Source organism: Formica exsecta, unplaced genomic scaffold (assembly GCF_003651465.1).
Source record: "Formica exsecta isolate Colony F162 unplaced genomic scaffold, ASM365146v1 scaffold196, whole genome shotgun sequence".
Classification (NCBI taxonomy): Eukaryota; Metazoa; Arthropoda; class Insecta; order Hymenoptera; family Formicidae; genus Formica; species Formica exsecta.
The window spans coordinates 677,307-698,258 of NW_021849259.1; the positions used below are offsets into that span (position 1 = coordinate 677,307).

General features: G+C 34.9%; 3 protein-coding genes and 1 pseudogene across 3 annotated transcripts in view; 1 reads left to right on the plus strand and 3 right to left on the minus strand.

Moving 5' to 3' along the window:
* LOC115234201 (protein CBFA2T1) overlaps nt 1-6,340 on the plus strand; it is a 56,440-nt gene extending 50,100 nt beyond the window's left edge. Inside the window, exons 5-8 of the mRNA XM_029805025.1 lie at nt 1,893-2,161; nt 3,962-4,605; nt 4,696-4,994; nt 5,399-6,340. Of these exons, the coding sequence (XP_029660885.1) occupies nt 1,893-2,161; nt 3,962-4,605; nt 4,696-4,994; nt 5,399-5,647 (1,461 nt within the window). The 3' untranslated portion in view covers nt 5,648-6,340. The remainder of the gene's footprint in view (nt 1-1,892; nt 2,162-3,961; nt 4,606-4,695; nt 4,995-5,398) is intronic.
* Nucleotides 6,341-7,913: 1,573 nt separating this feature from the next.
* On the minus strand, nt 7,914-10,142 carry LOC115234202 (nucleolar protein 9). The gene is made up of 2 exons (XM_029805026.1): nt 10,010-10,142; nt 7,914-9,835 (listed from the first exon to the last, which is right to left on the minus strand). Exon 2 carries the CDS (start codon nt 9,807-9,809, stop codon nt 7,998-8,000), a length of 1,812 nt encoding a protein of 603 aa, XP_029660886.1. The 5' UTR covers nt 9,810-9,835; nt 10,010-10,142; the 3' UTR covers nt 7,914-7,997.
* Nucleotides 10,143-11,863: 1,721 nt separating this feature from the next.
* Nucleotides 11,864-13,176, minus strand: LOC115234193. Its single transcript, XM_029805014.1, has 2 exons — nt 13,165-13,176; nt 11,864-12,286 (listed from the first exon to the last, which is right to left on the minus strand). Exons 1-2 carry the CDS (start codon nt 13,174-13,176, stop codon nt 11,864-11,866), a joined length of 435 nt encoding a protein of 144 aa, XP_029660874.1.
* Nucleotides 13,177-14,583: 1,407 nt separating this feature from the next.
* On the minus strand, nt 14,584-19,413 carry LOC115234192 (annotated as a pseudogene).
* Between the last annotated feature and the right edge of the window lie 1,539 nt (nt 19,414-20,952).

Below are 20,952 nucleotides of genomic sequence, written 5' to 3' on the forward strand. Positions count from 1 at the left end.
GAAATTCGAGCTCGTAGGATTAATAGGATCCTTCCGCTCACGCTACTGTCCGCAGCTGTTGCCCGTCTCGAAGGCGAGTGAAAAGGAAAGAGTGAGGCGGGCCGGGCGACAGAGAGCTCTCGGTGAGGTATAACGAATTGCAAATTAATAGCGAGCATTTACATTTCTGCCGGCGCGATGAAGGCGCGCGTGAGGATCCGAAAGTCGCAAGGCGGAGCACGACGGCTTGGTTTTCCGGTTTTCCCTGAGCCTCGGTATCTCCTCCGCGATTGCGAAACTCGACGTCATATAAATCCTAGAAACTTTTTGCGACATGTGCACTTCTTAAAAATCGATGCGAGAAAATTAGGAGTTTATATTAGCATGTTTAAAGGATGTTTAGTTGATATTTTCAATAAATGATTGACATATTATGTGGTAAATGTATACTATCGAGATTTTTTTATTATCAGGAAATAAATCTTTGGTCGGTCAAATTTTGTTATTAAAATGTAAGTAATATAAAATATCAGCATTTATAAAAAAATAGGAATGGTCAGTATTTTATACTAGTTATTATGCTGACACATGTATTTAAAAAAGGTCTGACTTATTTAATTGTTTTATCCGCGTACAAAAGTGTCTCTCTCTCTCTCTCTCTCTCTCTCTCTCTCTCAAGACTCTCGTTATCGTCAGTTTTCAAGTGGAAACGTTTAGCATCGGCCAAGTGCTGTTCGCGAATATTTTCACACATGTACACGCTGCACAAGTGGTCATCGCGTGTACCTGGACCCCCGATCGATGATCGTTAATTGCAAGTCGTGAAAACGAAAGAGCTCGAAAGGAAGGGGACGAGAGATGGCGAGGGGTGTACGGGAGGCGGTACGGAAGGTACCGATATTGAATTAGAAGCGATAAATCCCACCCTGCCACGCCGACTTCTGAGTATTGGGGGCAAGAGAGGGCACGGCGGAATAAGGGGCTCGACGAGAAACTTCGACTAGATGGGCGCGAGTGGCGGGAACGGCGATAAAGAAAGCAGTGAAACGAATATTAAAAGTCGAAACCGATGCGATCAGGCGAGCCAATCAGTTTCAGGACTGGAAGGATCTAACATACTTCTCAGCATCCTTTATAATGTATTGCAACTTTCTGCTAGTTCACAGATAACAATCTTATAAAAATTGATGTGAAATTATTACATATAATATATTACATTTTAATTCGCGCGTGTGTGTGTGTGACATTCTTTCTCAATAGAAAAACATTTATAATAGCATTTTTAATAACGGATTCAATAATTTTAAATTTTCAATAATTTTTTAAATATTGTATGTGTATCGTGATGAAAAAAAAAATATATATATATATTTTTTTTTATTACGATACACATACACAATATTTAAAAAATTATTGAAAATTTAAAATTATTGAATCCGTTATTAAAAATGCTATTATAAATGTTTTTCTATTGAGAAAGAATGTCACACACACACACGCGCGAATTAAAATGTAATATATTATATGTAATAATTTCACATCAATTTTTATAAGATTGTTATCTGTGAACTAGCAGAAAGTTGCAATACATTATAAAGGATGCTGAGAAGTATGTTAGATCCTTCCAGTCCTGAAACTGATTGGCTCGCCTGATCGCATCGGTTTCGACTTTTAATATTCGTTTCACTGCAATTATATTTAATATTTAATTATTATATTAATATTTTATTACATATATATATCAATTATTATAATCAAACATTATAACAATCTGTTATTATTCCCCTTTTTAGAAAATTTGAATAATCAGTAATTCGAAACGTTTCCACCCTTTTACATATTACAGAATAAATGCAGCGATTTGAGATGATGATAGCGAAAGGATTAACGCGATCCTTTTTTTACGTTCGCAGAGCTGCGTGCAATTCCTCCGATCCAACGAGTCCGCCGTTTTGGAGACCGTGGGACTGGTCCCGTCCGGCGAGTCCGTCGAGGTGTTCGGCGAGCACGGGGGTGCGAACGGGATCGGCGGCGGTAATCAGTGCTCCGCTCATTACGCCATGCGCTCGAATTCTAATCCCGGCGTCGGTGCCATTCAGCACGCGGCGGGCAGCAACGCCACGGGCGCGTTGCATCATTATTCCGGCGCTCATACGACGAAGCGCCGTGCCTCCGACACCCCGTGAGTGTGAACACGCGTCATCTTTTGTGTATTCCTATCGATCCTCAAACGTTGATTGCGGTCGTCAAGAGCCTCGAGAAGAATGAAACGTTGCGACATCGATAGATTTTTGAATGGATCGATCAATTTTTATCTCTTTCCAATCCATTACGAGAGAGTTGTTTGATAATGGACAAAGAACCGTATTAAATGAAGCTTGGAATGAGGCCAAAAAAAAATTAGAAAAACAATTTCAGCGACTTCAGTATATATGTATATTATAGTATTAGAATATTTAAATTGAGAGAATGATAAATATCTGTCTCAGATAAAATTCAAGTCTTTAATTATGTTTTTCAAGATGAATGCAATTTATATCTCACATATTAAATATAAAAATAAAATTGGTATATATAAAGATATTATACTTGATCGACGCAAGTAATTCAGCTATTAAAATGTAAAGATATCATAATATCAATTATAATATCTGCGGATTGATCGTTGAAAGCGCAAACATAATAACTCTCTCTCTCTCTCTCCCCCCCCCTCCCTCCCTCTCCCTCTCTCTTTCTCTCTCCACGCACAATCGACGGAGAGAAATAGACACAATGAGGGCGCGTATATTATCGCACAAATTGCATCTCACGCGGCATGATCTCGTGGAATCTTTGCTGGCTCATAGCGATAATTCACGCGATAACGAACGCCACACATCTGCGCGTACACGCGCACGTACTACGTTTGCCAAGCCGCAAATGTGCCGGTCGTTTCGGAAAAATCTTGGCTGCCGGCCTGCATTTCTTGCCGATATTTATCGCGATCAGGCACCCATTAATGCGAAATTGCCTCCTGTTCAACATTTCGTTGATATTGATGCCTCGCGCGAGAATGTTCCAACACGCTAATCAAGAAATCTCAACGATCTCAAGTGAGAGAAAATTCGCGATTCAAGAAAAATATATATTTTACTAAACGAACTTAAATATACTTTCTGGAAAAATTCAAATCGAATTTTTCTTAATAGTCATTAACAGTCGTCAATAATCAAATCTTCGAATTATAAGCGATTGACAATGGATATAAAAGAAAATTATTACTTCGATCATCTTAATGCATAAATTCCACGTGTCATCTTCACTGTGCATCCGAGGTGTTGATGGAATCAGTACCGGACGGCCAGGATTTCCGCTCTGGATGATATGCACGTGGATGAGAGGGAGAGGGAGACACCATGAAGCGAATACGAAGGCGACAAAACGCGGTGTGCGCCCTGGCAATGCCACCCTGGCCTCCTCTCGATATGTCTGCCGGTGACGTTTCCATATATCATCGGGGGCACCACCTTTCCCGAACACCACCCTATCGCGTTCTTCCCCCCTTTCCCCCCACAGTTACCCCTTCGTCCACGAGCACCGGTGAACTTGCCTCGAGTGCCTATCGGCATCCTGCTAATACACATCGCATCGCAGCATGTCGGCGAACGTGGGTGTAAGCGCGTACACATAGACAGTCGTCTTTGATTCGTAGGCAACCTCCACGCGATACTGAATGCCTAAACAATCCGCCGTGTAAGAATAGAGAGGCGCTCTAAAACGAACAATACGGGAATCTGGCGAGTTGTTGAATACATTTTCGCGTGCCGATGATTAAGAAATGCATGTTAAGTGTGTACATTATGCTTTAGTTTTTCTAATGTTATTGATTGTGATATTATATAATAATTAAAGATTAATCGTATCAGACTCAAAACTGAGTTTTGTCTCATACTAACAGCATCGACTTCTGTTTTCTTCCGTTAATATTAGCGAATTTTAACAGATATTACGAGAACGGCGTTCTTTTGGACGACATGCCAGTGTATGGCAAGAGGTCTACCAATCCGTGGAGTCATCATCACCACCAGCAACAGCAACAGCAGCAACAGACACCGACGGACCCGTCCTACTGCTGGTACCATCCGTTGCACTCCGCAGGAGGGTCGATTCAAGGTCACGCGCACGCCCACGGTCCAAGCCCGGTACCGCCTAGCCTCGTGCAGATTAATCAGATAAACGCGTTCTCCACGCCGCATCATTTGACCCAGCAGTCGCAGCAGCCGATGGGCCACGGCTTGCAAACGCAGAACGGCGGTAGTCTTGATGACGAGTGGAAGAATATCCACGTGATGCTCAACTGCATCCTTGGCATGGTCGAGAAAACGAAGAGAGCATTGGCGATCCTGCAGCGACGGGGATGTTCCAGTCCGGCGGCTGCGGCGCCACCGCCAGGTGTGGTGGTCGCGGCACAGAACGGCACCAACGGCAATAACGGCAACGGCAATAATCCCTCATCGACCAACGGTGCGCAGGTTGAATCGTCCACCGGCGATCGGGATGGCAATCTGAAACGATTGTCCGGCGAGATCGTCGCGCAAACGATCAGGGCGACCGAGGACAGAGTGGCTGAAGTCAAACGAAGAGCCGGTATTTTCATAATAAATTTCACAAATCTTTGATTATATCGGAAAGTTGTATGATACAAATTCTTAGAATTTTTACTAAATTTATGTCCAGAGGAAGCTGTGTTAGAAGTGAAAAGAGCCGCAGTAGCGGAAGTGCAACGCGCCGTGGCAGTTGCAGTTGCGGAATCGAGGGCAAACGAACGTTTGAGGGTTCATCGGTTACTGGACCTTCCTCTATCCCAAAGGAATCACGGTAGTCTCCGTCAGGGTCCCTTTCTGAGAGTTCATGGGAGCTCGAATGCGGTGGAGACTAGTGCCAGGAATGTAACGACACCGACAACAACAACGAATTCGGCACCGTCGACCACCGAAGACGAAAAGGACATCCACCTGACTAGCATGATGGGATCCGTAAGTATAATTGCATAATTAATTGTTCTTTGGAAAAAATGTTAAACATACCAAAAATGTGAATGTATCTACATTATATGTATAGATATTTATAATACATATCTACATTAATTAATTAAACAATCGACATATACAGATTCATTTTTATATTAATTTCAGATCAGCCATGATTATAATTAATGTAATTATTAGTTTGTTTAATTTCTCTTAGATTATTAATTAATTAATTTTTCTTATGCAGTATGAAATTTATCTAATTTATTTAGATGTTCTATTTTTTCCAGATATTCTTTATTTTTAAATTTTTATGTTGTTCAAAAATTAAATATTAAATTACTTAAATGGGAATATAGAGAATCTCATCGGTAGAGTTCCAATTAGAAAATTTTCCGTGCTTTTTCCAGAGTTGTTGGAATTGTGGTAGGCCCGCTCTGGAGACTTGCGGCGGCTGTGGGATCGCTCGGTACTGCGGTTCGTTTTGTCAGCATCGCGATTGGGAGGCCGGTCATCACACGACCTGTAACAACCTGCCGCCGCGCGAGCCACGAAGATCGGCTTCGCGCAGTCCGCCACGGGTCGTTGCCGCGAATCTTTCCACGAGCGTCAACGAGGTCGACGCCACGCCGATGGCGTCCGTCTCGAAGGGAAAGTGACGTCGCGGTGCTAAAAACAACCGATCGATTAAATCGATCGACTTCGAGTCGCGTTAATTGCGCAAATCCCAGGAGGAGTCTTTTCTGTAAAAAGTGGATGAATTGAAACGAATGGGGGGAATCCATTCCTGAAAATCTGAATGTCTGATTTTCGAAAGCGATAATCAATCTGTTAGGTTTCGTTTTTCTTTTCATTTCCTAATTGTGTGTGAGAGAATGAAGATTAAAAGGAAAGAGAAGAGTAGAAAAAAATGTAACAATTCTATAGAGACAAATTTTAATTTTTGGATATTAGGTATTTCAACAAAATGAATTCCTTCCGCGTCAATTCTCTTTAATTCGTCCATCTTCTGCAGATCCTTCACCGATCATACATCTTCTGCGTACTCTCATCGTTGTCATTTTCTTTCTACGAAACTGAGATTTCTTTTGTAATATATCTGGAAATGTGGACGAGTCTGAACAAGAATCTAGTTCAATGTAACTGTGAGCAAATTGATTATTCACTTGTGACAGAGAGAGAGAGAGAGAGAGAGAGAGCATTGAAAAATGCTGGTTCGATATACGATCAGTTATCTTCTGGATAGATACTCTCTAGTCCCGGCGTTTCAATAGGCGATAATGTACGATAGCAAATGATTATTTAATCGATTAGAAAAATACGAATCTTCATATGTGATCGATCAGCTTTGATATTCCATTTTTGAATTATACTATATAATAACAGTACGACGGTTCAAAAGATATCTAAAAGATATTGGAGCACATCTTCTGAAAATTTGGAAACTTCCCAGATAAAATACGATTTTTTGCGGACTTTGAGTGGAACGTCGGTATGATAAAAATGTGTTTTTAGAATTTATCAATTAATCACGCAAAAATGAGCGACTGATTTCATATCAAATAGTGTAAACGATTGCATAAATATTTGCGTTTTTTCGGATAGATAACGCCGACGAAATATGCACAGCACTGTCATAAATGTACACGTTTATCAGCATCATGTGCCAGCCATTCCGCTTTTTATTATCTACTATTGAATCGTAAATTTTCGCAATCCATTTATTATCTAGGATTAAAGCAAACAATAGAAATAATGTGTGTCTTAAACGTTTTCTGCAATTGAAAGAATAATAGATAACAGAATGAATCTCTATATCTTCGATCAATGAATCGCAGCATTTCGTACTGCTCCGAATCGACATTAGCAGTAAATGTAGTATTACGAAAATAATTCCTCCCGTTAGCGTAGACGTTTTCTTCATTTCGTCATTAGTAATTTAAATTCTTCATATATGCGAAGCAAAGTTCAATTGGCAAACTTTGTTTGGATGCAATTTAGAAAATGCTTTCTTTTCTTCACTTGTTCATAAGAATCTGGTAAAGCATTTGATTCTTTATATATGTATATACGCAATAATGGCAGAAATGTTTTTTACTTTTAATATCGGTTGAATCTATGATGCATAAAATTATGACGAGTTAGTTTTTATTCTTGTAAAACGAACGAGTACTGTTATTTCACATGTGAATATAACTTTTTACTGTATCTCAATATTACATCGCAGAATATCGTTATGAAAATAACATAAATGTATCGTGCAAGATAAAATTGATATGTACGCAACATAAAGTTACACCGATACACAAAAAGTGATTTGATTTTATTGCGTATCTACGCTGCTCTCGATGTTTCATACATGAACAAATGAATCGCATCGATTTTATCCTAGTCAATTGATAGATTTAATGATTGTAACGAGATTAATGTAACTTAGAATCTTTTACTTTACGCGCACACACCTCAGGATATAATTATCACGTATATTTAAGTCTAGTCACACACGGGAAGATGAAGTGGATTTATCGATCATACGCATTAGGAAACTTTGCTCAAATCTAGACTATGAATTATTGTAATTTTTCCTAGGCATATTGCGTTGCGGGGATGTATGATATGGATATTATAAAATGTATTTGTAAACTAACGAAATATATAATGATTATTCTATGTCAGAACGTAAAGGAAATAATATCAACAGATCTTTTCATTGTACCTACGACTTATTTAGCTAAAAATGGGATAAATTTAATTGTATAAATCTGATTTTTTTCAATTAAATATTTTATGCTCTTAATTTTAAATAATCATAAACATACATCGTAATATTTTCCGCGAAAATAAGGAGATAATAAGGCATTACGCACTAACTCGATTTTTTTAATCCTTTGTGGAGAACTAATTGATATAACGAAAAAAACAATATACAAATATTTTGCCATTTATTTAATAAATATATACAAGAAGTCGTTATATATTGTGACGTGCTATATTATATTTCCCTATTTTTTATTTCGTAGGAGTCTTTCCGATAATATCTGCGAATAACGCTTTAGTTTTTTCCTCTTTACCTTGCGACTCCGACCAATTCTTCTTATTTCTCGCGAATAATGGAACGTTTAATTTTGCGGAGATAATCTTGCCCGATTTTGTGGATTCTAAAGATTTGCCAGCCACGGCCAACTCCTCCATAATGAGGATTTTTTGATTCGTACGCGCCCATATCCACATTTTGTCCACACACCTAGATCCGTGCGTGCTTTTCGCTAATTCTACCCAAATGCCTTGCAGTTTTTTACATAATTTCTCCCTACTCTTCTCGCCGATATATTTGCTGTCCATAAAAGCATCCAGGATTCGACTGCCCTTTGGATCGCTGAATAATTGCAATAACTCTTCATTGTTCATTTCCAATAAGGAATTCGCAATTTTGATAGGTTTATTGAAATTCAGTATGGCTTGTATTATTAAACTTCCATGTAAATTGAGTGGTCGTGAATTATTTGGCATAGCTTTTAGTTGAGCTGAATTTTTCAAAGTCACTATGCACCATATGAGCTGTGTCTGATTCTCTGTAGATGTATCGCATTTCAGCAGTTTGATCATTGCATTGACAAATGCACCTTGTTTTGTTTGCAGTCTTAAACATGCATTTCCAGTGCTGACTAATATCCCAGTGAAACCCTGCTTAAGGATTTTTGGAAAGTATTCTGACACTTTGTCAAATATTTCTTCGAAGAGTTCCTTGGTAATGCAATAATCTAATAATCTTTGCACACTAAAATTGGTATTCTGTGTCAAACACAAATGTTTCAAATGTTCAGCAAAATATATATTATATAGTTTCGTGAAAGTTTCCGGCTGTGCTACCATCAGACAAGCTTCCAATATCCTGCTAGAGGATTCTGCGTTAAATATATTCGATAATTTCTCGTCTTCTTCTGTTTTAAAACATTCTTTTATAATTTTCTTGATAATGGCTTTTGTTAAATTTTGGTCAATGTCTTTTAAAGAATATAAGATACATTGTACTAAGCCAGAAGTAATTTCTTGCTGTCCAAATTGATGGAATTGTGGCCATTTCTGCAACCGATCACAACTTTGTATCAACTGATCCTTATAATCCTGTATCACAGAGCGCCTATCTGTGAGAGATGGCATAGTAGATTTCTTATTAGTTTCATTATCCTCAATTAGTCCTCCTAGACATTTAATGACTGTCCGTAATACGTGATTAGCATAAGTGTCAAACACAAATTCCTCTATATTGTTAAGAAAATATCTGCTCAGCTTCAGAACAATATTGTTGTAAGAGTCTACTTCAGATGGCTTAACTTCAATGACAGCGTCAATAGTTTTTCCCAATTCTGTCTTATTCGTTGAAACTTTACTTGGGATTGATATAGAAACTTGATTGCCTCTATCAGCACAGACCATTATTATTTTTTGCAAAACGTGACTAGCGAATTTGTCGCTGCTCAACTGCCTCAAAGAGGATTCAAATGCCTGTATCAATTTCTGAATTGCATCCAAGCTAGCATATTTCAGGAGAGAGTCCATGACACAAGATCCAATTTGATTACGCGCACAATCAATCTCGCGGCCTATCATCTCCTGATAAACATTCTGTACAAATATCAGTTTCTCTTCGGACGAAGAGAAATCTTTGCGCATCAACTCGAGAATGCGAATCATATACTGATAGGTGTCCTGATCCAAATTGTTGCCAGAGTTTCTTTGACGAGCAAATTTTTTCACCATTTGCGTGTGAGAACGTTTCTTCTTTCGTTTCATCCCGCAAGCCTCTTGTGTTCCCATCATGTTTTTTGATTTGACAATCAACGTACCTGATTTAGAAGAAAAATAGCTATGATTAGAGACATTAAATCAATATACACTGTGCGATATCTCTTTTCTTTTACGGACTCTTTAATGTTGTATAATACTATTCACGTAAATAAAAATGAAATTAATTAATAAAAAATACGCGCGTATATAATATATAATATATATATATTTACCTCTATAGATATATTTTTAAATATATTTATCAATTCAAATATATTATGCTATCTATGCGAGACATGTGCTTTCTACCATTTAACCTACTCTCGAAAACAAACCAAACATATGAGATATATACATATTGAGTGCGTTCCTTTTAATGCTGTGAAAGTTTCGAATCGTTTAATTGGCCAATCAGAACGAAAGTAGCTAAAACATTCTGGGCCAATCAGAGCACGTTTAACACAAACATCCTGTGGCGCTGCTAATTCGCGCTTAAAAAATACTTCCCGCCATGACGTCATCTTCGGTGCGCGTATAACGTACATTTCGTCTCGTTCCGCGAGTGTGAGTTTAAAAGTTCGTAAAAGATGTAAATAAGTAAAAATCTTTCGGTATTTTGCATTGTTTTCATCTTTCGAAAACCGCGAAACTTTCTAAGATAGTATTTCGTTGACTCTTTTCTTAATTGTTTGAGGAAAAGCAGCACATATATCGCAGCGTTTCGGGAGAGCGTTTGAAAATGTCCCTCTTCAGCGGCTTCTTCGACAACGCAACGGATCTGTGAGTAAAGGAGTGTAAATTATATAATTATTTGTTTGTTTTTCGTATCACTGAATCTCATTTTCTTTTATGAGACATTCATCTTGTTATATATATTAGAGATGCTGATACAAATAATGTGCATGATAAAATTTTATAATATAATTGATTAAGCGATAAATGTTTTCTCTTGACAAAATGAATATTTATTTTTTGAAAAATAGATGAAGTTATTTTTCTGTAGTCTCTTCAAAGCCATTAGCTGATTGATATTTACGGTGATAATAATTACATATATAAAATAATATAATTATATGAAAATTATATTTATATATATATAATTCAAATTTTGGAAACGATTTTTTTTTACATTTGTTTCTTGTTCGCATATCTTATTTCTATACACATTATTATTCTTATAGTCGCAAATATTGGTAATTACTTGAAAAACCCAAAGATATTTCAGAGATATATTGGATATATAAACATATGTAAACGATACCAATTTTTTGTAATAATTAATTTCACGTTAGCACTATCTAATTCTTTTTAAATTCATTGAATCTGGATATTTACTTACAGTTCTTTGTAAGTTTTTAAGAATATTTTGTAAATGATATTTCTATCGAAATATCTCTAACGCATATAGAATATTTTTTGGTATATCATTTCATTTGATACATCATATTATTTTCACTGCTTTATCTTCAGCAGTAATGTTATCGACAATAATTTTCGCTAAATTTTTATCAAAGGTAAATTATTATACATGTTTTATGTTTATTACGAGCTTTAAACTTTAGATATTAAACATCATTTATTTTATGTCTTTATTTTACTAAGAATGAGAATTTCGTATTTATTTTTTGGATATAAAATCTTATATATTATATATACATGTTTTTTATATATGTTATATATATATATATATATATATATTATATATAACGAACTCAGAATATATAATTTATATATCATATATTTTATTATACACATAAACCTATATTTATAAAAAAAATTGAGAATAAAAAGTAGAAAATAGAAATAATTAACACAATCAAGGTAAGATATTAGTTAAAATTCCATCTCTTATAAGATATTTAATAATTTTTATGTTAGTCTTAAGTAAATAGTATTCCTTTAGAGAGAGTTGAGTAAAAAATTTTATCTTATAAATTTGTTTATGATAAGCTATGTTTTTTTGCATAATGATTAATGACACGCTAAGTAAATTTGATATTTCTGATCTGCAAAATTGCAAGAAGCAATTTTTCTCAATAATCAGATAGATGCGCATTTTTATTATTCATTCTAGTTTTTATCTCGCGTCATTGCGTGATGATTTGAACCGGTAGAAATGGAAAAGTATTGTAGACATACACGGGCCGATTAAACGCGAAGGAATTGGCGATCGCGAGAGCGGGATTTGTATCGAAATCTTGCTCGGGTTGCTCGTTTAACGCCGTCGTTGGCTCTCTGCTGCGAGGCGTCGTCGTGGTTTTTACGGTGGTCGCGGTGGTCCGTGGTCGCGGCGTCGTCGTTGTTGTGGTGGTGGTGAAAAACGGATAGCGATAGATAGCGGTGGTATGGTCCGGAGGTTCGTAGCTTTGTAATCTCGGAGCACCATAATACGCATGCAATCGATTGTTATTGGGATTAAAGCGTCGGCCGTTAGGACGCCAACCTCTGGGTTCGTACCCCGATAAATTTGATGTCGCCGCCAGTCCGATATAAAGGAGGATGAGAATAAACTGAAAAAAAAAAAAAAAAAAAAAGGAAAATTAATGTAAATAAGCCAAGAGCGGCGCACGCTCGAATAAATCGGGTAATTATCCTTATTTTATTGAGTATTTGAGAATGTTTATACGAAAGATATGGAAGAATGCCTTTTTTTATTCGCGATGCTCTTTATTTATTTAGAATCCATTTGTACATAAAAAAATAAAAATAAAATATTGAAATATATAAACTGAAAAAAAAAAAAAAATAAAAGTGAAATTAATGTAAATAAGCCAAGAGCGGCGCACGCTCGAATAAATCGGGTAATTATCCTTATTTTATTGAGTATTTGAGAATGTTTATACGAAAGATATGGAAGAATGCCTTTTTTTATTCGCGATGCTCTTTATTTATTTAGAATCCATTTGTACATAAAAAAATAAAAATAAAATATTGAAATATTTAATTAAATAATGAAATTAAATAATAATATTATTTAAATTGTATTTTATATATATTAAACAAAAAATCTCTCGCGCTAATCAATAAATTTTAAAACATAACATGCAAATGTTACGTTTTTAAATTTATTGGTTAGCGAGGGAGATTTTTTTATAAATTTTTTTAAATTCTTTTATACAAATTTCTTTTATTATAAAATTTTTCCCAAGCACAAATCAAGATTTTATAAATAACACTTTAATTTATAAACGTTTTTGTGTAAAGCAATTATTTATTTTGAGAGCCATTTCGCCAACAGCGGATCAGCATTGTAAATCAGCACTCTTGCACTACTATCATTACATCACTATCATTATTTGAGTGATATTTCTTAGAGTGCTTATTAGCGAGATCGAGCGAAATGCACGTGTTCAATATCCTTCTCTGTTTGAATGGAATATTATTTTACCGTCTCCCTCATTTTTGCCGAGATTAATACCGCTGTTGAGCGCGCACCGAAAATTTTTGGACTGGTCTTCGCTCAACTGCCAATTCCGTCTTTATATGCGAAGCGATGTATATGAGATTGGAGAGTCTAGGCTGTGTGAATACGAAACAAGGTGAAGACGAAAACGATTTCGTTCTTCGTTTCGTTGCCGTTTCGTAATACGCTGTTACCCATATTACGTGTTAAGAATGTTCGTTGTGGCAAACAAATTTTTGTTGTCTTTGTATGCCATTAGATTATTATTTAATCTATTTTTGATATATATCAGTTTTATATCGAGCCTACGTGCGGTTCAACTGATTTCATTCTGCTCGAAGAACGAGATGATATAAAAATTGTATTATATAATATGATCAGATATGATCGTATTATAAAATACATTTTTTGAGCACGTTTTCGGTTCCTCAATATATGTTCTCCGCAATTGTCTGCATTTCGTATCAGAGTTTTTACAATGCTTGATCCGCAAATAGATAGTGATAATACGGGGTGCAACGTCACCGCAATAATGGAATATATTCTACGGTTTCTCGCCGCATAGCAAATTAATAATTCAGGAAAATTAATAAACATGCTGCTCTAAAATTTATAACAACAGCAGCAGCGAATTTCCAAAGAAATCTGAAATATTCGAATTTATATAAATAAATTGTCGCGTTTCTTTTGAATTTTTTTTTTTTTTTTTAATTTAAGATATTCAAATTTAAAATAAAAAGAGCATTGATTGCTTCAAAAATGAGACGTTAATCGAGTTATAAGCGATTAAAGTGAAAAACTGATTTAACGTATCAATGAAACACGCACATACATATTATCCGGACGCATATCGGATCAGTGTTTTTCACCAATGGGTGTTTTAAACATGGAAGCGAGAACACGTCCATTGTAGTAACCGGTGTTGTAATAGCTTATGTGAATTGAGGACGTGTCTGGAATTTAAGATCGCACGCGCGACCGTAATGCATACTCTACGAATTCGCAAGATCGATGGACATTGCTTGCGTTTGCCTGTATAAATTCGCTCGGGGCGATCCAGAAACGTGGCGGGCTAACTAATCGCTGGATTGACAGTGAGGTTGAGTTGAGTGACATTAATTGAGATTCCGAGTGTGTGTTCTACACTCAGAACTTGCCGACTGTCATCGATCGCGCATAACAATACGATACTTATCCGCGATGTTAATTCTTTATTCATCAAAATTTGTTCATTGTTTAAATTTAATCTTTATTAGCTATATTTTTTATAAATATTTTTCATTTATAAGTATTTTTTTTTTTTTTAGAGTGATATCGAGTATATATTTTATTTCTATAAAGAAGAATAAATTTTTAATGATAAATTCTTGAACACAAAATCGGAATCGATTATTCCTTCCTCGATTTTTTTTTTTTTTTATAAAGAGAAAATCTCATTAGCTTTCTTTATTCTGTAAAATGCAGAAATGTCTGTGCTTAAGATTTTTGCGAACACAGGCCCGTGAGTATTTACCGTAAATATAAGGAAGCGATTCTATCTGTGAAAAATTCTGTCTGACTTAGCGTTTGTGCGCGCGATGAGAAAGATAAATAGAAAAGACGGGCGTTATCACGCCACGCGAGTCACGCGAAATCGAGATAACAACGCTGTCGCAGGCAGACGGTACGAGTGTCGGGTTGATCGAAAGCATGCGATATAATAGCTCGCGCGTCGAGAGAACTTTTGTTCTCTGATTGAGTATATCAAGTATTCCGGTTGAGTAACAAGTGGTAGACGCGTTCGTCATGTCACGCGTCAAATGCAGTATATTATGCGGCGTTCATTTCCATGGCTTTCTGTATAACTAAAAACAGCGCTCTGAGGTGTTCTTCTCCTCTCCCCTCCTCCTCGATTAAAGTTCCGCGCCGAAATGATTGCTTCTGTTCGTCGATATGCGCGTGGTCGAATCGATATGATGAACTTTCGCGTTCTTGCATTATTTTTGGCGAATGACCAAAAATTCGGAAATTTTTCAGAATTTGAAAGATTAAAATCTATACATATAATGTAGAAGAATTTAGCAGAAAAATAGAGAGAGCAAAGATTTTGATAGAACGAAATTGAGTTTGTAGCGGGAAAATAGATAAATATTTCTTATTAATTAATAGATATATTTATATATATTTTTTCAGGACTACAATAAGCTTCAAGTTCTGAAGTGTTTACGTAAAATATCGGAATTTATGCAATGTATTCTGCAATTGTTTATTTATCTACACACACATTTAAATATAAAAATTTATTCATATTTAGATATCAATTACTTAAAAATGTATATATGTGTTTTAAAATCTCGATGAGATATATTTGTACCACAATTTATATTCGCATTTTTCTCATATTTTTCATTTTTTATACAATGTAGTTTATATTATTTTTCAAACATACTGTTCATATAAAGACAAATCAATCAAGCTATCATTTACGATATAATATCAAAATCGAAATGCATATTATAGTATAAGTTCTATTGCTATCTAAAATTAATTAAGCTCTTATTGCATATAATAAAATAAAGCCAGAATATCATAAAAGTTAAAAAAATTTTTTTTTAAGGATTTATAATCTTCAGGAAAAAAAGCAAGTGCTTCATTGCTTATTCATTACTTTTTTAGATACTAGATAACCTTATTAAAAAGTAATCTTATTACATTTTATTTGATAGAGCTAACAGCAAAGCACACCATATTACTTGTTGACAAAAATTTATTTTGTTGTTAAGAGAACATTTAAAATACACGATTTTATATATTTGCGTAATAAATAAAATGCAATTTTTGTTCGGCTTTGCGCAAAATACGGAATTATTTTTTATTTACGCATTTATTAAGTGTAAATGTATATTACTTAGAAGATGCAAAAGCATCAATCAAAAAGCAGTATAAAATCACGATGTTTTGAAAATTTATATATATATATAACATGAACAATTTGATGTTTATATCTATTAATTGATATTATAAGTTAATTGATCGGTTTCCGGGACATTATCGAGCTTCACAGTTCCTTCATGCTGAGCCTTTTTCCTTGCATCCTGCCGTCTTTGCTCGTCTTTCGTTAAAACGGTTAAGATGAAACCGAACAACAGAATCGAGCATAAGGCAATGTGCACCGGAATATCGCCGTACGCTTTCAGTAATATTCCCAGTATTATAACGAATATTACGCCGTAAATGCAGTTTGTTATATTGAGGATTTATTCGGTGCATAACTCATATCCCAGCGCAAAGTATCCCGACATGAAAAATCTATAACGAACATATGATATCAAGAAAGTAACATATTATTCTCAGAAGTTATATAATAGCAGAAATGAGATAAAGAAATATTTAAAATATAAATTATATAAAATAAAATATATATAATAAAGTCTGAAAATTTTCTTGTATCATAATTTACTTGTACGTACAAGATTTTGAATATTGTCATAGAAAAGTGACAATTATATTTCTTTAAGAAGTTTAATGACGAACTTTTGTTATTTTGTTAACGATATACTTTGGACAATGAATTATTTAAATTATTATAATTTTTTAATGTATATTTGTAATATATATATATATATAAATTGATACATTACCCTAGAAAAATCGACGACATATATACCATCCATTTTATGCCGACATAAATAAATACCGCGAATAGTAGCTGACCGCACAATGAGAGGAAGTATACAGTCACGGCAGTCTCTCTGAAAGTATAAATTATTAATCGACAAGGATAGGTAATGCATGATTTGTGACAACCAGCAGCTTATGGCTGCCAAAATAAATTAGAGTTGCATTCTCGAGGAAATTATAAATTCTCTTACTTGAATTTATGTGTTTTATCAAGGATGATGCCAAAAATTACGGAACCAGCCATACCGCTGATAATCATAGCTAATCCAATTCTACCCGCATCTTCCTCTCCATTCTAGAACATGTCTTGACTTTAGATATATGTACGAAATGTAAACACGAAAATATTTTTAAATGCTGTTAAGGTATAGAAATATTTGCTCGTGAATTTCTTTCTCTCTCTTTTCGATCTGCTACATCCAAATTGGAAATTCACTGGCTCACCTCAAAGTGCATGAGGAATATTTGATTGAGTAACGTAGCCACGACATTCAGCACGCCGACGTTCAAACCGTGAGAATTACAGAGTAGGATAAAGCTTTTGTTTTTACAGAGTCTTTTAATCGGCACGAAGAATGCCTCCTGTTTCTTCGTTCGATTCAGTTTTTGCAACGCTCGCGTCTCACTCGGTGGCAGTTTCGGTTCTTCCTGGAATACTGATGCGAAAGCACTTTGAGAGAAGTAAAAATAATATAATATGTTTCCTAAAGCGCGCCAGCCATTTAATTAATTAGTTCGTATCCTCTGACGATCGGCTAATGTAAATAAAAACAAATCCGGATGAAAACTGGAATTAAAATGAGTTATCAGTTATCGAAATATCTGGCCGCATTGAAAATTGAGAAATATTACACTAAAAAGAGGAGATATCAATAGATATTATCAAGTGTTTCATTCCATTAGTACATTAAAAATTTCCTTGAAATCTTCCTACATTGAAAGTATATTAATAAAATCATATTTGAATGTACGGGATACATATGAGACATTTGAATATATGAGAGATGCATTGAAAAGCTTTTTAATTTAAATTTATGAAAGATTATTTTATGAAGAATATTTGACTTTCAATTATTATAATTAAATATATAAAATATTGCATAAATAAATTTTATATTAATAAATTAATATTAAGAATGAATGTATGAGATTAAAAAATTTCATTTTTCATCTATATTAGATTAGAAAATGGTCATGAGAGCCTATGTAGAAATTAAAATATTATTTGCATTGAACTCAGATCTATTTCAATTATAACAAATGAAAATTAAACAATCATAAAAGGTGAACAAGCGTGTCTCGTTTGCAATAGATTTCGTATAACTTACGTATGAGTACTAAAATAAATCCAATCGTGGTAACGATTGCAACGATCCAGCATAAACGTGATAGATCGTTGCCGATGTCATCTAGATTTTCGTGATTCTTCACTATTATAGGCGTCAAGAGAAAACCCAATGCTATTCCAAATTGGTTGCCAAAAATACCCAAGCACGTGGCGGTCGAGAGTTCGTTAGAAGGAAACCATTGCGCGGCCAAGCGCCCTGGTATCGGTAGGATCAGAGTCTGATAAAGTACAGTGTCATTGAAAGAAATTGTCATTAAAAGAAAACGTGATAGAGGGATAGAGGATCTTTTTTATATTACTATAAATATAAGTATAGTAATATAAAAAAAATGAGAAAAAAGAAGATACAACGCAGTTATCAAGATTTTTTAATGAGATTAAGAGAATAACCTGGGTAAATCCGACTATAGACTGACCGATGAAAGCGATGTAGAACCTGTCGGGGTGAACGGAGAAGGTTTTTATCCATGCGCCCAGGGTGCTCAAACCACTGCCTAAGATGGCCATCCATCGCAGACCACAATTGTCTGACATATGTTGCACTGGGAATACGAATACCGCGTAAAGCAGCATGAACGACATGGAGGTCCAATCGACCATTAACGAAGACACTCCATAATATCTGAATAATGTACAAGGGAAGACACCGATCCGCTTACATTCCATTTGACTGTTTAAATTTTAAGAAATATATGTTATACCTAGTGACTATGTTAGTTATAATCGAGTATTCTATCCATTGACTGGCGATCACTCCGTTATAAATCATATAGATAACCAGCATTATCCATCTTTTCTTATACGCTTTAATTTTTAACGGTTCGATGTCCGGCTGCTCGCCTAGTTTCGCAATCTTTGCCGTACTTTTTATAGTAAGCGCTTCGTTCAGATTTGTATCTTCCATTTTTGCTCTTTCGCAGGAATTTTTAGTATATTTGCTTATGCTACAGAAATTACAATCTCACAAATCTATAGTTAAAGATAGAAGATAGTTTCCTCGAATTATTTGTTTAATAAATTTTTCTGCGATATTCACTCCCGACATTTGCAGTAATCAAAAAATTATAGAATCTTATAACGTATTAGAGTTACACTTTTTAAAATTTACTTATTAAATTTGGAATGATAAATTAGAGCGCGGTTTCCGCACGGTTCGCAACTGTGTATTTCGCAGTTCGAAATTTTCCATTCCGCGAATTTAAAAATTAAAATAAAATCGATGTCGTTTGAAATTGAGATGAAGTGCAACTGAGCGCCAGTAATATTTCCGTTGCGAAATCAGTATGCAACTTAACGTTACGCGGTAATAAAATAATTTTCCTTATCTATATTCAGGATTAAATAGAATTATATTATTAGCTCGAAGACACATACAAAATCGCGACAATCTGTATTCTATGTACTTAGTCTTATCACAATTTTTATCAGATTCGGCTGCCTTGTTGTTAGCACAGTTCTAAATGAAGTCGTACGACATTCATCTTGTATTTCTCAAGCAATTAATTTTACAAATCAAACAATTTATACATGCGACGTAATATGCATCACATCGCGATACTAAATATTTTTTTATTGTATTTCTATTTGAATATAATATTGACATAAATCACATATGGGAAGATTAGCTTGATCCTATCGGATTTTACAGAGAGCAAAATGGGCGTCTGAATTACGTGACAACGGCATTCTGAGTGAATGTCGCACTGACAATAAGATAAGATCCGCATATTTGTGTAATTTTAGTGAGTTTCAGGATATATGTACCAATTGTAGAGGACAAAGAGAGAGCGAGAGAGAGATGCACGATTAGTATTCCGTTATCGAGATTCGAAGTTTGAACATTCTTGTGGCAGACATTATTGGTCGCAATCTACATTCTAAATCAAGGATATTACTTCGCGTTTCCAGAATATATGTGAATATGAAAAGATTTTTATTAGAATTTCACTAAAACCTCCGCTTTTTTGTCTAAACTATTATTAATTGTTAATTAATATTTTTATTATTATTGTTATAATCAACGATGTGTGTTATGTTAAATTAGAATCATGTAGAAACGACATTATATCTGCAGAGTAAAATATGTTCTACGCTTCAAACGCTTCAATGTACACAATCATGTCAATGCAGGTAGAAATAGTTCCGTGGGGAGTTCATTAACGTCGGAACTACAGTATTATATACGATCGCTATGAAGTACGGCTTATTGTACGCTTAATTGTAAACACAATACGTATTTCGCTTGGGAATTTGTTACCGCAAAAGAGAGGGAGAGGGAAAGAGAGAGATGCACGATTAGTATTCCGTTATCGAGATTCGAAGTTTGAACATTCTTGTGGCAGACATTATTGGTCGCAATCTACATTCTAAATCAAGGATATTACTTCGCGTTTCCAGAATATATGTGAATATGAAAAGATTTTTATTAGAATTTCACTAAAACCTTCGCTTTTTTGTCTAAACTATTAATTGTTAATTAATATTTTTGTTATTATTGTTATAATCAACGATGTGTGTTATGTTAAATTAGAATCATGTAGAAACGACATTATATCTGCAGAGTAAAATATGTTCTACGCTTCAACATATGAAATGTACACAATCATGTCAATGCAGGTAGAAATAGTTCCGTGGGGAGTTCATTAACGTCGGAACTACAGTATTATATACGATCGCTATGAAGTACGGCTTATTGTACGCTTAATTGTAAACACAATACGTATTTCGCTTGGGAATTTGTTACCGCAAAAGAGAGGGAGAGGGAA